Here is a 17,928-nt window from a genome sequence, read left to right as displayed (position 1 = left end):
ATTCGCGTAAATCGGGGTTTAAGTTTTCATATAAAATAAATACAATAATTTAGAATTTAGAAGAAATATGTTTAATAAAATATCAAGTAATAAAACTATTTACATTTTTATAAACGAAAACAACATAAAAAACAATAATAAATTATTTATTAATTAATTACGAGTTAATTCGCTCATTGTGGGTAAATTCGCTCACCCACTTTTATGCTTTATTTCAGCTTTAAAATAAAGTTTAATACCTTTATTACCAGGTAAAAATGTTAAATTTGTTAATAGAAATACTAAATTTTAGATTAAATCAAATTTAAAGCAAAAAAATGGGTGAGCGAGTTTACCCGCACTGAGCGAATTAACCCCGTATTACAGTACCAATGACGTATCTCCAATTTTATTAATTTTAAATTATTAAATATATAATCATTGTTACAAGTTTCTGAAAGATTTTATTTTCTCTAAGTTAACAATTATAAAAATATTTTATAGTTTAGACGAGATTCGTGTAATTTCTTTCATAATACTAATATTCCATTCATATTTTTTTTTACTCATGTTATTATACATTAATTCTACCACCAAACAGTCACCAATTTTGGTAAAATGCGTTTCCCTAACGCTTACAATGGAAAATTTAATTCCAGGTAGAAGAATTGGTGTTATTTCATTAAAATAATGAAATTGTTTTACTTTTGCTCTAAAGTAAGGTTGAGTAAATTTAATTTTATATAAAATGTTTTTATAACCAGGCTTTGCAACAGTAGCAAAATTAATAGCTGACACGTTAGTAGTGTATGTTGTCAAAAATTTTTTTAAAGTATGTATTTTTCCTAATGTGAATGTTCTGTCGATAATATCAATAGGCATGGTTTCAGTTCTCCACAAAATTTTTTCAAATTCATTATCTGGATCGTCTGATTGTCTTATTGCTAATTTGTACAAAGCAATTTTCATAAAACTTGCCTCATGTGTACTATCTGTTATTCTTGTATAACCGGTTGTGACAAAATTTCGAATCGCATAGTAATCTTCAAATGAAACTGCATAATTTTCCAGGTGCAAATTGAAATCTTTAATTATTTTCTCCATTGATGTACCACTTTCGATTTTTTGTCTATCTCTAAAGTGATAAATGGAATCAATCTTAAATGTTCCATCAAAATTTGTTAAAGTATTAACCTCAAGTTTCAAATCATTTTTTAATTTAAAAAATAGAGCATGATTTTCAATTATATATTGTTTACCCCATTCTGGCAAAGTTAAGTTTGTATTATTTACCCAATCCTCCACAAACTTTAAATCCATGCGACCTTCATCTGGAAATGCATATAATTTCATTGTTTCCAATACCAGTTGTATTGAAAGATTATCATTTTTTGTCAAAGCAACTTGTATACATTCAGTCATATGTCGTTTTGTTTCCTTCAAACCTTCAAACAGTGAACATTGCAAAATCTTTGCTAATTCAAATTTCTCCTTCAAGTCTACGTAACATTTTTCGTTCTCGTAAAAATACTTATATATTCCTAAAAACTTAGCTGCACTTATACTCTTTCGTAGTAGATTATTAATTTCAAAAATGTAGGATTGTTCATGTTCATAATTATCAATCTGTATTATTGAATACATTTTTTCTCCATTAGGTTCAGTATGATTTAAAGACAGAAACATTTTCTTATTTGTTTCAAAATCTGTTCTTAAATATGCAGTTTTATATGGTTCTAAATAAATAAACTTATAACCATAACCAGTGTTAGTAATAGGGTTTTTACTTTTTATGTACAAAATTCGTTTTACCCTATTACGCAAAATATTTATTTGTCTCGAAGAATTAGATTTAAAAATTTGCATATTATGTAGATTATTTTTAACACTAATAAAGGGATAAAGCTTTTTGTTTTGTAATTCAGAAATTTTTAAATTTAGAAACATTAGATTTTCATTAGTTATTGATTCGATTTCAAATCCAGGTTCATCTAAATGCAATGACAATTTTTCAAAATGTTCCATGGTATTTGTATTATTTTGTAGTTGTATTGGTTTTTTTGTATTTAATTTGAATGTGTAATCACTTAATTCATCAGTTATATTTTTCAAATAAATTGTTTTAATAGTTGTACCAATTGAGGAGAGTAATGTTCGCGTTTTTTCTTGAAATATGAATAAAGATGTATTATTAGGTAATTCATTAAAATACTTTATATCATCAAATCCTTCTACATATTGAATGTGAGAATTATCCAGAGCGTTTTCTATGTTTGACTGATAAAACGGCACCAATGTTAAACCAAATTCCTTCCACCAATCACCTTTTCTTTGATCACTATCAGTAAATGATAAATATGATTTAAGTCTTAATTTTTTATACGCTATAAATTCTTTCCAAAATACATCTAAAGACTGATTAGCTAATTTTAAATGTACACGATGAAATCGATGATTCAATAATGTTTGAATATCAACACCAATGTTTTCTTTAAAATTTTCTCTGTTATCAGCTATTTTAATTAAAGTTGTTAAATAATTTTCCCGCATTAAAGCATAATATTCTGTGCTGTCATTTTTAGGGTAGTAAAAGTAAAACAAATCATATGGTAATCGTGTAGTATTATCAAAAATGCCAAGCACAACATTATCATTTGGAGCTAGTAAATCTATATGTACATTTGCAGATTTTAATGATTTTAATAAAGGTTCTCCAAATGATTGCTGAATTGACTTTAAATCATGCTTTTCAAATATTTCACCAATTTCATTTATATTATTCGTAAACGATTCAGACAAGCTTGGTAACATAAATCCCCTCAGACATTCATATAATAGCGAAACAGTTGTTAGTTGAATTGATCCTGTTGAGATTAAATGTTTGCAATGAATTTTTAAAAGATCTTTAAGGTTTGCCAAAAGTTTGTAAAATTTTAGAAGGACTGTGTGCAATTGGTAGTTAGTATCGTTTACCAATTTACCTGCTACTTCATCATAAAACGCATCAATATAAGAAAATAAATTTTCGTAAGCTGCTTCCCAGTAATATGGATCATAAATTATATTTGTTTTATTTTCGTTTTGTACAACCGTTGTCGAAACATAGACTAAAAGAGCTGGTAAAGCAAATGCCCGTAAATTTGATAAACTTCTGTTGTTATTTATTAAATTTTTTCTTATTATTAATCCTGTTGTTAAGTATTCGTCAAATAAATTTTCTTGATCCAAGAAGGTTGAATTAATATTTTCAAAATCTGTATAATATGCAGTATTAATTTTACCAGGTTTAAGGTACAATAATCCAGCTTGTGCTAAAATGTAATCAAGTGATAAAATATTAATATTTCTCTTAGATTGTGGAAACAATGGTAATATTATATCTGTAAATATCCTGTTTGCTGCTAAAGAAGTAAGTCTCGATGTTTCGACATACTCATTTTCAAATGTCGCAGTTTGTAGATTGGACAATATTTCTTTAAACAAAATATCTAATTGTACGTTTTGAGTTTTTCGAACAACCTCAGCCAAGAAGCCATAAATATTTCCATATTTATTAAACACAAGAGATTTAATAATGTAGTCAAACATGGTATTCACAAAAACTATGTCAACATTTTCGCTTTCTTCTTCTCCATATAAGTCACTACCTTTTAACAAATATCTAATTAGTTTAAGTTTCATTGTTTGATTATTATGATAGTCTTCTAAATAATCATAAAGTGCATTAACAACTAGTATTTGTTTGTTTTGATCAACTTCTGACAAATAGTTTTCAATGAATAAGAAATCACTGAGTGCGTATAAGTAGCTACAGATAGATATAAACTGTACTGTTTCGAGTGGATTTGTGTAGGCTATGTTATCCATTTTTTAAATGTAGTTTCTTATATTAATATACTTTTCCATTTAATGTTTTGATGACTTCTTATTGTTAATATCAGTAGAAATAGAAGTAAAATAGTTGGGATACGTAAATCAAATCTGTTGAAAATTAAATACTATATTATTTATGCAATTAAAATCATACTTTTGTAAACATAAAAATTAATGCATAATATTTTATTTTAAGTCTGTGTAGATGTATATGTAATATAATTGTCGCAGTCTTATTGTGAAAAATCGTATTTCATGAAGTGTCACTTTTTGAAATAAAATTATTTTATTCAGTATTTTTTGGACATTTTATAAATTGCAAAAGCAGATTTATGAATTTTGTATAATTATATTCGATTTCACAATACATCCAAATATAAAATATAAATTTCATTACCTAGTATATAACAATTACTATTTTAACCTCTCAAATTGACGAGTCTACGATAAATCGTTGAATGCGTCTCATAAGGAATAGTTACAACGTTTGCAAAAACTGGACACATTTAAATGTGAAGGGTAAAACAGGGTCAGTTATATGTATGTCAAATGTGATTTTAATAAATTGCATTCGAAATAAGTATATTTATATCTTAAACACGGTGTTCATTTCATGACCATTTAGCTTCCTCATCATGATACACTAATATTCAAGATTAAAAGAAGGATTACAACTAAAATAGCGATCAATTTTATAAATATTAATAAAATGTAAAGTTTTTATACCTCAATCGATTCGTTTTTATGCCAGGAATACAATTTTGACATGAATTAATTAAAATTTTTATATCAGAATAAGTTATTTCAAAAAATATAAAAAACGATTATTTTCAAAAATTCAAAAAAATGATTTAATCTATAGATTTCAGTAAAATATGAACTTTATATAGGCTAATCGACTCGTTTTAATGCAAGAAATAAGATTTTTGACTAAACAAAATTAAATTCACAAAGAAAAAAATATTTAGAAAAAAATTTTTTTTTTAATTTTGAAAAAATTGTAAAAAATAAAATGTTGTGAATATATTTGAAAATCCTTGTGTCAGATTTTAGGTATTAATGATTACAATAAGCATACAAAATTTCAGGACAATCCGTTAAAACGTTTCTGAGATAATTTGTACACAATATTTTGTGACATACACACACACATACATCTGGACATTTACTCAGGACTTCATATATATTATTTCTAGATAAAAATGAGTCTATATAACCCAATTTTAATAAATCGAAAAACGTCACGAATGCAAAGCTTCCTCATGAGGAAGCAAAATTATTTATTAATCAGTAATTATTTATATTTTTTAGAGTTAATCAACGATACAAATAATTATTACAAAAACTATTTTAAAAGACTGACTAACTATGTAATTGTAGAATTTAAGTCAAAAATGTTACAAAAATCTATAAATTCTACTATATTGTTCAAAAAATTCTTTAATTATAGAATATAATATCAGAAAATGTTTATTTGTATACCTACTAAAAGTGGTACTAAAATTTAGAAATCCCAAGATTGTTCATAAAAACCTTTAAATTATAACAAATGATTAATAATTAATAGTAAATCGAATGTACGATAAATCGTTTACTACTGCTCATAAGGTATAGTTACCTGTATTTTGCAATTCAAAAGTGTCTAAAAATAAAATCGAATACTTGAAGTGATATACAACCTATACCCCACAGCAAAAGTTTTTAAATTAATTGATATTTCTAATAATGTGTCATTATCAGTAAAATTTAATATGGTTTAGTGAATAGAGATATATATTTAGAAGCTTTATGCACAAAAAAGTAAAAAAAGATAAGAATATTATGTATCAAAAAACCAAAAACATTACGAAAATGATTTTTATGGATTAATAAGCTGCAACGCTTATTATTTTAATCCAATTTTGCTTATTTTAATACCAAAGTGGATTAAAATAAGCAAAATTAAATTAAAATAATAAGCGTTGCAGCTTATTTTAATACCTTATAATTTTCTGTTTACCTCTGTTACATCTAAACTTATCACAAAATAAATTTTCTTCCAAAAAGTATCAAATTAGATTTTTCACAAAACCAGTAAATTAATAAGAAATATATAAATGCTTGATTACCTATAAATTTTGAAGCGTAGAAATAGTCACCTTTTAACTTCTACTTCATTTAAATATATAAACGAATTGTTGACTATGGTGTATTAATATTACGTTTCAGTTTTGTTGATACAATTGTAACATTAAAATTTTAATCTTACTTTGTAAATATGAGGCATTCTATTTCAAATCGTACCACCTACAAAAGACTATCGCGTGTAGAGGTCTTTTCATATACCTAGAATTTATTTTATTTAAAAAACTTTAAATATGAACACACTACAAAAAAACGTAGAAATTTTACCCTAAAATCGGTATAAAAATTAACTGCAACAAATTTTATCCTAGTTGGGGGCGCCACCGTCTATGTGAATTAGCATTAGTTAAAATTACCCCCAACAAAATTTATCCAGCGTTTTTTCTGTGTAATGTAAATAATTCTTTGAATAGTGAATTTCTCAAGGTTTCAGATAGTAATAAACTTTTTTTAAAAAAATAATTATTTCTTGGTTTAAATTGTATTTAAAAACTTTAAGTACTGATATCTTAAAACTAATCTTCAATTATGTTGAAAATTGCCGAAAAAGAAAGCTAAGATTCTCAAGTTTCTTCCATCCAAAGATTATAATGGACTTTTTAGTGGATTCAGAGAAAAAAATTAAAATATAAAATTGTTTTTTATTCAATTTGACATAGGAAACGTAACCCTTTTGAATTTCACAACTTAGTCGAAATAATATGTTTTTTTCTGTTAAAAAAAACATTTTGTCAAAAGTTTTTAGCAAAAATATAATTTAATAATATATATATATAGTTATTATTAAAAATATTATGCATCTTTTATTATATTTAATTATATTAATAATATAAGTAATAACAAATTAATTATCATTTTCAATTTTATTGCAAAATTTCAACGCAAAATAAAAATAACAATTTTTTAAATTATTAAGAAAAGTCAAATGTTTACGATTATTAAAATATTAATTAATAAAATATTAAATATTAAAACCGTCTTTAATTGTGCTTCGACAAGACGCTCTTTTGTTTTTTTTTTAAACCGCTGAAAATGATAATATTAAGGTAACAGAAGACTTCCCACACAGCACATAAAATTTCCTGAATTTGTCCTGAATATTTCATTGAAAGATTCGAAATATTTCAATGAAAGGTCCATGAAATTTTGATGCAACAATGAAATGTCCGCCTATAAGAAATATTGCAGTTCCGATTGTACGAAAAATTTCAGCGAAATGTTGAGGAAATGTGAGGATGAAAAATTACTGACATATTATTTTTTAATATTTGCAAAATAAAAAAATGACATATGTTACAAATTTTTAAGTGAAATATTTTGAAAAGATTATTCATTAAAATTCTAGAAATATCGAAATGAAATATTTCTAAATTGTTAAAAATACATATTTAGGCAATATCATCCGGATATATTTGTAAAAAATAAAAAAAATGAATTTCAGAAATAAATTGCGGTAGTGATTGTGAAAATATGTGACAAAATTTGTGTATTTAGTGAAACAGTGACAATTTATTTATTATAAAGAAATTATTACACGTAAGATGCAACAAGCGAAACATGATTAATATATATGAACAGTAAGTATAAAAATAGAATACTTAAAATAAATAAGATCCGCTCAGGTACGCAAGGATATACTATAAAAGTCAATTTGTTACAAATTTTACTTGACTGGACTTTCAATATTCGTAACTTTTTAATTGAATTCTTAATTTACTGCATAATTATAATTGAACAAAAAATTTTTTTCGCAGAATTGTCATTTGATAACATTTCTATTTTTCAGAGTATTCAAATGTTTAAAATTTAATTTGTCTAAAATTGCAAATGACAAAATGTACATATGAACCGATCGCCGGAAAGACGGCAAACGTCGATTTAAGACATTTTGAGATATGTTAACATATTTTCACAATCACTACCGCAATTTATTTCTGAAATTCATTTTTTTTATTTTTCACAAATATATCCGGATGATATTGCCTAAATATGTATTTTTAACAATTTAGAAATATTTCATTTCGATATTTCTAGAATTTTAATGAATAATCTTTTCAAAATATTTCACTTAAAAATTTGTAACATATGTCATTTTTTTATTTTGCAAATATTAAAAAATAATATGTCAGTAATTTTTCATCCTCACATTTCCTCAACATTTCGCTGAAATTTTTCGTACAATCGGAACTGCAATATTTCTTATAGGCGGACATTTCATTGTTGCATCAAAATTTCATGGACCTTTCATTGAAATATTTCGAATCTTTCAATGAAATATTCAGGACAAATTCAGGAAATTTTATGTGCTGTGTGGGTTACTATACGCACCAGACATAGACGATTAATGTAAGCATACTTTTTTTACTAATAAACTGCTACCGAATCTTTAATCGCGATTTTCTCAAAACTTTATTTTCAAAGTTTCGGTAAACTCCCCAGCAAAAACTATTTAATCGATTGAGATAAAAATTTAATCTGTTATTCTTGACACATTTAAAAAGGTCTGAATACGAATAAAACACTAAAATTTTTAATAACAAATTAAGTTTTTTAAACAATTTGTGATGAAAAAAAGACGGTTTTCAAAAAAATTTTCACAAGTCCGACATTTTATTTTTTTTGTTTAAAAATGTGAATTTTATTGGTATCAGACTTAGATTTATGTCTGTAGAACAATAATATCTTTAGTTTTTTCATTTTGGGTGATTGCGAAAGGTCCTGGAGTGTACCGAAAAATTTCTGTCTTCTTTGAGAAGTCGACTTCGACGTTTAAAATTATTAACAAATTAACATTAATTATTGTAGAAAAATTCGTAAAACAGCATTGATTTTCGAGCGTCACACCGTACTACTACCTTAAGTTATAATTATATTTATTATAGCATGTGGTAAAAAAAGGACTATAAAAATTCTTTTAAATTATCCTGTTTTAGTAATTATAACTTAAAATTAATTTAATTGTTAATTATACCAATGACGTATCTCAATGCACAAAACAATTTTATTAATTTGAAATTATTAATTATAATCATTGTTACAAGTTTCTGAAAGATTTTATTTTCTCTAAGTTGACAATTATAAAAATATTTTATAGTTTAGATAAGATTCGTGTAATTTCTTTCATAATACTCAAATTCCATTCATATTTCTTTTTACTCGTATTATTATACATTAATTCCACCACTAAACTGTCACCAATTTTGGTAAAATGCGTTTCCCTAACGCTTACAATGGAAAATTCAGTTTCAGGTAAAAGAATTGGTGTTATTTCATTAAAATAATGAAATTGTTTTACTTTTGCTCTAAAGTAAGGTTGAGTAAATTTAATTTCATATAAAATGTTTTTATAACCAGGCTTTGCAACAGTAGCAAAATTAATAGCTGACACGTTAGTAGTGTATGTTGTCAAAAATTTTTTTAAAGTATGTATTTTTCCTAATGTGAATGTTCTGTTGATAATATCAATAGGCATGGATTCAGTTCTCCACAAAATTTTTTCAAATTCACTATCTGGATCGTCTGATTGTCTTATTGCTAATTTGTACAAAGCGATTTTCATAAAACTTGCCTCATGTGTACTATCCGTTATTCTCATATAACCGGTTGTGACAAAATTTCGAATTGCATAGTAATCTTCAAATGAAACTGCAAAACGTGCATCTTCCACATTAAAATTTTCAATTATTTTCTCTATTGATGTTCCACTTTCGATTTTTTGTCTATCTCTAAAGGGATAAATGGAATCAATTTTGAACGTTCCGTCAAAGTTTGTTAAAGTAATAACATCAAGATTAACGTTATGTTTTAATTTGAAAAACAGAGCATGATTTTCAATTCTATAGTGTTTACTCCATTCTGGTAAAGTTAAGTTTTTATTTTTTACCCATTCTTCCACGAACTTTAAATCTATACGACCTTCATTTGGAAATTCATACAATTTCATTGTTTCCATTATCAATTGTTTTGGTATATTTTGATTTATTGTCAAAGCAACTTGTACACGTTCAGTTATATGTCGTTTTGTTTCCTTCAAACCTTCAAACAGTGAACATTGCAAAATCTTTGCTAATTCAAATTTCTCCTTAAAGTCTACGTAACATTTTTCGTCCTCGTAAAAATACATATATATTCCTAAAAACTTAGCTGCACTTATAGTCTTTCGTAGTTGATTATTAATTTCAAAAATGTAGGATTGTTCATGTTCATAATTATCAATCTGTATTATTGAATACATTTTTTCTCCATTAGGTTCAGTATGATTTAAAGACAAAAACATTTTCTTATTTGTTTCAAAATCTGTTCTTAAATATGCAGTTTTATATGGTGCTAAATAAATAAACTTATAACCATAACCAGTGTTAGTAATAGAGTTTTTACTTTTTATGTACATAATTCGTTTTACCCTATTACCCAAAATATTTATTTGTCTCGAAGAATTAGATTTAAAAATTTGCATATTATGTAGGTAATTCTTAACACTAATAAAGGGATAAAGCTTTTTGTTTTGTAATTTGGAAATTATTAAATTTAGAAACATTAGATTATCATTAGTTATTGATTCAATTTCAAATCCAGGTTCCTCTAAATGCAATGCCAATTTTTCAAAATGTTCCATGTTATTTGTATTATTTTGTAGTTGTATTGGTTTTTTTGTATTTAATTTGATTGTGTAATCACTTAATTCGTCAGTTATATTTTTCAAATAAATTGATTTAATAGTTGTACCAATTGAGGAGAGTAATGTTCGCGTTTTTTCTTGAAATATTAATAAAGATGTATTATTAGGTAATTCATTAAAATACTTTATATCATCAAATCCTCCTACATATTGAATGTGAGAATTATCCGCAGCATTTTCTATGTTTGACTGATAAAACGGCACCAATGTTAAACCAAATTCCTTCCACCAATCACCTTTTCTTTGATCACTATCAGTAAATGATAAATATGATTTAAGTCTTAATTTTTTATACCCTATAAATTCTTGCCAAAATACATCTAAAGGCTGATTAGATAATTTTAAATGTACACGATGAAATCGATGATTCAATAACGTTTGAAGATCAATACCAATGTTTTCTTTTAAATTTTCTCCTTTATCAGCTATTTTAATTAAGTTTGTTGTATAATTATCGCGCATTAATGCATAATATTCTGTGGTTTCATTTTCAGGATAGTAAAAGTTAAACAAATCATATGGTAATCGTGTAGCATTATCAAAAATGCCAAGCACAACATTATCAGTTGGAGCTAGTAAATCTATAACTACATTAGCAGATTTTAATGATTTTAATAAAGGTTCTCCAAATGATTGCTGAATTGACTTTAAATCATGCTTTTGAAATATTTCACCAACTTCATTTATATAATTCGTTAACGATTCAGACATGCTTTGTAAAATAAATTCTTTTAGACATTCATGTAAAAGCGAAGAAGTTGTTAGTTGAATTGGCCCTGCTGAGGTTAAATGATTGCAATATATGTTTAAAAGGTTGTTTACGTTTGCTAAAAGTTTGTAAAATTTTAAAAGAACCGTGTGCAATTGGTAGTTAGTATCGTTTACCAATTTACCTACTATTTCATCATAAAACGCATCAATGTAAGAAAATAAATGTTCATAAGCTGCTTCCCAGTAATGTGGATTAAAAATTATATTTGTTATATTTTCGTTTTGTACAACCGTTGTCGAAAAATAGACTAAAAGAGCTGGTAAAGCAAATGCCCGTAAATTTGATAAACTTCTGTTGTTATTTATTTGATTTTTTCTTATTATTAATCCTATTATTAAGTATTCGTCAAATAAATTTTCTTGATCCAAGACGGTTGAATTAATATTTTCAAAATCTGTATAATATGCAGTATTAATTTTTCCAGGTTTAAGGTACAATAATCCCGCTTGTGCTAAAATGTAATCAAGTGATAAAATATTAATATTTCTCTTAGATTGTGGAAACAATGGTAATATTATATCTGTAAATATCCTGTTTGCTGCTAATGGAGTAAGTCTCGACGCTTCGCCATACTCATTTTCAAATCTTGCATTTTGTAAATTAGACAACATTTCCTTAAACAAAATATCTAATTGTAAGTTTTGAGTTTTGCGAACAACCTCAGCCAAGAAGCCATAAATATTTCCATATTTATTAAACACGAGAGATTTAATAATGTAGTCAAACATGGTATTCACAAAAATTATGTCAACATTTTCACTTTCTTCTTCTCCATATAAGTCGCTACCTTTTAACAAATATCTAATTAGTTTAAGTTTCATTGCTTGATTATCATGATAGTCTTCTAAATAATCATAAAGTGCATTAACAACTGGTATTTGTTTGTTTTGATCAACTTCTGGCAGATATTTTGCAATAAATAAGAAATCACTGAGTGCGTATAAGTAGCTACAGATGGATATAAACTGTACTGTTTCTAGTGGATTTGTGTAGGCTATGTTATCCATTTTTGAAGATATACTTTTTTTACTTTAGCAATAAACTTTTTTAATTATTTATCACTTTTAACATTGCAATCTCTGGAAAATATATAATGTTATGTTTATTTGGCTCTCAATATATTAAGTGCCTATATAAATTATAAATGTATAAACATACAAAAAAAAATGAATTGATTAAAATAATGAAATTGTTACTATTAAATTTTAATATTAATTTTTTAATAATGTGCGATTCCAGTTGAGATTTTGACTTTTTCGGAGTAGGTTAACCGATTGCAATGAAACTTTGGAATTTTGTTATATATAGTAAGACTAATCTTTAACGTAAATTTCAGCTTAAAATATTTGTTAGTTTACGAGATTTGCAATAATAACAAAAAAATTTAAACTGCTATATCTTCCGTTCTAATAATCGGATTCAGGTCTACTTTTTTTTAAAATCTCAAGGAAAATGAGAGGAATAAATGTCTTTTAGAACAATTTTTTCTAATTTTACAACTAAAAAAATTATTAAATAATAATTGAATAAATTTCACGCGACAATCTAAAATTCAATCACTTAAACTCTAAAATGATCCTACCTGTGTTTTCTTTAATGTTCCAAAGGAATCTAATTGTAAATGCAAGTTTCACTTATTTAATTTTAATAATTTACGAGTATAAACAATTATGATTTCTGCTAGTTGACGTGCAGACGACATTGCGCACGCAGCATTTTCCTGTAACCAGCTGACGTGATTCGTGGACTAAATTGGCTACGTTAGAATGCTGCGTGCACAATGTCGTCTGCACGTCAACCTAACGCGAAATAGAGAAATAGTTATAAAATCTTATTTTCCAAATGCTTAAAAATAATTATGAAATTCAGAAGCTGTTTGTTAAATGGAACTAAATGTATTAAATATTCTAAAATTTATATTGTAAAGTTATAATTTTAAAAGTTTAAAAAATTTAAACAACTTAAAAAGTTTTGCGTAATTTTGTATAATTAATTTAGAATTGAAAATTTTACTTTTTATTTTTGTAATACTTTACCATATTGACTTAATACATTACAATTAAGTTCGAATTTTATTTTCTTGTGAAGAATAAAAAAATAAACTTACTTTGCTATTCAGAGTATTTTAGTTTCAGAAATCTTTTATAGAACTTCTTTCCTGGGTTATATGAAACCTTATGTAAATTAAAATTTAACTTATAATTCTTAGTATGTTAAATTTTTGATGTTCTATCAATTTATAATATATAGTTGTCAGTCCTTATATATACTCATTTTTAGTCAAGGTTTTATTGATTCAATTGTAATATATATAAAAGCATTTTGTATTTATTTTATGTAAAATACATATCATTATCTATAAATTAAAATATGTTTGTTTGCTTATGTGTTAATAATTAATATTGTGAAATAGTTATTTTGGAGCAAGTTATTCACTTATGAGGCAAAATTTCTGAAGTGTTCTAGTTCTAAAAATAAAAATTACAAATTATACACTGTGCTCGAAAATTGTATACCTATACTTTTTTTGGAACAAACTTGGCATATATTGTATACGCTGAATTCAATGGCGTTAGCGGTTTTTTAAGATCGGTTCAAATTCTTTAAATAATCGCTATTTTGTTTTTTTTTTTGGGCCCATTATCAAAGTACAATATTTTTCCTAATCAAACAGCATAAAATTGACTTGAAACTCGTTACTCGGAGGTTTTGGGATCACTAATTACAAATCCAATGTTATTTTTTCAAAATTCAAAATAGCGGATCCAAAAAAATGCGCCAGGAAATTTCCTACAGGATAGTAATTTGAAATAATTGATTTTTTCGTTGCCAGGGGCCAAAGAATATTGCTGTATATAGAAATTTTATGTATCGTTTTAATATCAGGTGGCTCATATGACAAATAAGAATATTTCATCAAAATTAAAATAGTCACAATATTTGTTCCAAAAATGATTAATAAAAAAAATTTTTAAGTTAAGAAAATATAAAATTATTTAGTGATTTTTTAAATATAGAATTACCCTACTTCTACATTTTTCTAATAATGTTTTCATTGCCTATATGAGTGTCAACAAAATCTTCCTCAAGTGTTAAGTAAATGTGTACATGCGTCCAAGAATGTGAAAGAAAAAATATTAAACACATTTTTATGAAATCTTATTCTTTTTTTTTTTCTTCTTGTTTGTTAAATTCTTCGTAAAATTTTGTGAAACTTATAAATATTATTTGAACTATTCATCTTTGCATTTATCGAGACCATCATTTAGGGGAGACCGGGGTTACTTGGCGCACTTTTTACTCACTCATTTTTGCTTTTTTTAAAAAGTTAATGTATAGAAAACTTGTTGTAACATATCAGCAATAATTAAAGAAAAAAAAGTTAAAATATATTTAATACTTTTATTTTTATACCACTTTATTTGAAGCTGTGCAAAGCGCGCCAAGCAACCCCGGCCCGGGATTGCGTGGCGCAGGAGTGAAATTAAAATTAAATTATATGATTTAAAGTTTAAATAATATAAGATTTAACAAAATAAGTCTTGTACTGTAATTTTACAATAAAATTATTTTAAAAATTAAAAATTAGAAAATTTCATTTAAATTAAATGAAATCGTAAAATTACCAAAAAATATTTTTTTTTTTTTGATAATAACGCTGTGAATATTTAAAAACCATTATTCGGTTAAATTTTTTGAATAGGATTGTTATTGGTGCTTATTAATGTGTAAATTTCATATAATCAACTTCATTTTATTAATATTTAACGAAATTTTCAGATAACCGCGCCACCTATAACCCCGAATGTACTTTTGAAATATTTATTAATTTTTTATAAAAACTGTTAATATAAATGAAAAAATTTTTTTTGTTTCTTAATAACAAATGTATAGAGCTCAAAACTTAATATTTGAGCTCTTTTAAAATTAATTTTTTAAAGAGATATCACAGAAAAATGAAGAGGTTAAAAAATTACTTTGGAGTGCCAAAATCAGTTATTTTAATCTATACTCCACAATAATTAATGAATATTAATAAAATTTTGTAAAAAATTACAGTTCATCAAGTACTTTAAGCAGAATAAAGAGAAAAATTAATGTAACATAACACTTTTAAATAAACTCAAGTGCGCCAAACAGCCCCGGTCTCCCCTATCCGCGTATATATAACTTCAGAAAAAAAAAGTTATTTTCTCAACTTGAATTTAAAAACCCATTTTCCTCAAGTCCTTCTCTATATAAACCGATTATTGAACAAAAAAATTTTTGTCCATAACTAAAACTTAATGTATAAGTAATAACTCCTGACTATACAATATATTTTTGTATTTGACTGGTGCAAAAAAAAATAACTGTCTCATAAAGTTTCATTATTTGTGCCATTGATTCTTTTATCTGAAGTAGTCGCATTTTATAAAATATAATGTAAAAGTTTTAATGTTATATATATATATATATATATATAGCTAACAAAAGAAGTTTTTTTTGTCATTTATTCCTGTATTTGGAAAAAAAATGTTCCGAGTATCAAATTCCATTAATAAAAGATCATTTAACTTAAGGATCACCCTGAAAGTCACATATGTAGCATATATATATATAAGTGTGTTATAGTCGAGTTGTGGATGCAAAAGAAATGTTGATGATCTTCTTTTGAAACTTGACACTAACTCGAGCGCGCCAGGAACCATAAACTCCGTGGTTTACGCACCGGAATAATCTCACAGCAATCTGCGTGGTCTGACCGAATTCCCCAAATGACAGGGCAGGTAGGTCACATATGGGGGACACACACATCCCGAAGAGATGAGATGCGTTACGATTAAAGATGTGGGCGGTTCAAGATCAAATTAATGACATCATAAACCCAATAAAATATCACCCAACTATTCAACAATACGAGCAAATCCCCCCGGGGGAATCGGGGCATCTACGTTAACGTTTCTTCCTTTTTTTTTAATGTTACACCAATTTTTCCTTTCCTTATTTTTTTATTTTTTTATTATTATTTTTTTTGGCTGATGGATGATGCAAATAACTGTTCCAATGCGCCTTGACGCAACCGACGAAGGGTCACCAAAGTCGCTCGTAGCACTTTTCCCAGCAGGTGGGTCGTTTTCGTGGCAGGTACCCAAAAAAAAAAAAGAAGACATGTGTGTATATTTAACTAACACTGAAAATAAAGTCCTGCATCTAGGCGAGGAAAAAAAAAAGTTGAGGATATTGTGTATATTACCTTTTTTTTCCTCTAGATTGACGGATCACGAAGACTAATAAAAATGAAAGCAGGTCAGTCGAGGGGGATTGAGAGAACACATATATAGAAATATATATATATATATATTTTTTTTTTTTGCGGCGGAATTCCAGTCTGTCTTCCTTCGTTGAAATTTAACTTTTAGTGACTTAATCCTTTTAGGATCTAAAATTAAATTTTCCCTTCCAGTTATTTTTATAATGATTTATTGCTGTTTGGATTTATTTTTCCTTTCAGTGCATTTTTATTGGAAATAACATTTTTGAAAATCTTCAGGTTCTTGAAATTTTTTTTTCTCGAGAATCTGGAAAAATCTAAAATATATCTGAAATTAAGTTATATAGTTATGAATGTGAAGCAAATCTTAACACAGAAAAAAACTGAGTTCATTTTTGTTACAGTTCATTCTGAATTCGATATCATAATGAACAACAACTAACTTCAAGTTACTCAAAATTGAACCGGACCCGGATCAAATGTCAGGTTATGTTAGTTTCTGTTGAAATTCAAGATTTTAAGATTATTATGTTGGCAACAACTGCAACTTATGTATGCAGCGCCACACTGGCGCAATATTCAAATTGAAATAGTAGAAATATTTTTTACTTTAATTTAACAATAAATTTGAATGATTATAGTTAATGTATAATATAAATTATTATTATATATGATATTTATAATATATAATATTATATTATAATATATTTTAAAATAGTTTAATATAAATATAATAATAGATAATATATAATAATTGTAAAATATACAAGCATTACAATCAAAAAAATGGTATGGGATAAATTTATTAAAATAAGTTTAAATAAAAATTTATATATATTACATTAATTATATTAATATTTATTTAATATTAATAATATTAATTAATATTAATACTTTAATATTATTTGATTAGAATTATTTATATATTACAAAACTGGACTGTGGATGTAAAATAATTAAATTATACATAAAGTAGTAATTATAATCTGTCACATAATAATATTCTTAAATTAATTATTTGATTATTTTTAAAATTAAAAATATTACATAATTTAAAAATATTTAAACTAAAGAATGTTATAACAATCATTACATTATTATAATGAATAACACTTTATTTTTGGTTATAGTTTCAAGTTTAAATTTGGCGCCATTATCTTTAGTTTTTAGACAGTGGCGGCGTTAAATTTCACGTTTCGTGTTGCATGGTTGGTATTTATTTCTGTCAATTCAGAAGTTTCTAACCTA

At 25.7% G+C, this 17,928-nt stretch overlaps 2 protein-coding genes across 2 annotated transcripts; both read right to left on the bottom strand.

The window, feature by feature from the left end:
• Positions 1–265: 265 nt before the first annotated feature.
• LOC127280338 (uncharacterized) lies at positions 266–6,183 on the bottom strand. Its single transcript, XM_051303262.1, has 2 exons — positions 5,961–6,183; positions 266–3,960 (listed from the first exon to the last, which is right to left on the bottom strand). The coding sequence occupies exon 2, from the start codon at positions 3,844–3,846 to the stop codon at positions 478–480; it is 3,369 nt and encodes a 1,122-aa protein (XP_051159219.1). The 5' UTR covers positions 3,847–3,960; positions 5,961–6,183; the 3' UTR covers positions 266–477.
• A 762-nt stretch (positions 6,184–6,945) lies between these two features.
• LOC127280333 (uncharacterized) lies at positions 6,946–13,656 on the bottom strand. Its single transcript, XM_051303250.1, has 2 exons — positions 13,534–13,656; positions 6,946–12,505 (listed from the first exon to the last, which is right to left on the bottom strand). The coding sequence occupies exon 2, from the start codon at positions 12,431–12,433 to the stop codon at positions 9,065–9,067; it is 3,369 nt and encodes a 1,122-aa protein (XP_051159207.1). The 5' UTR covers positions 12,434–12,505; positions 13,534–13,656; the 3' UTR covers positions 6,946–9,064.
• Positions 13,657–17,928: the final 4,272 nt, after the last annotated feature.

The sequence above is a fragment of the Leptopilina boulardi genome, unplaced genomic scaffold, assembly GCF_019393585.1.
Source record: "Leptopilina boulardi isolate dan_hultmark-lab unplaced genomic scaffold, ZJU_Lbou_2.1 LbouV2_237, whole genome shotgun sequence".
Lineage (NCBI taxonomy): Eukaryota > Metazoa > Arthropoda > Insecta > Hymenoptera > Figitidae > Leptopilina > Leptopilina boulardi.
This window is presented reverse-complemented; position numbering and strand designations above follow the sequence as displayed.

What these genes read in the sequence shown, in the direction of transcription:
- LOC127280338 (XM_051303262.1), bottom strand. Translation starts at nt 3,846, where the DNA reads ATGGATAACATAGCCTACACAAATCCACTCGAAACAGTACAGTTTATA.
- LOC127280333 (XM_051303250.1), bottom strand. Translation starts at nt 12,433, where the DNA reads ATGGATAACATAGCCTACACAAATCCACTAGAAACAGTACAGTTTATA.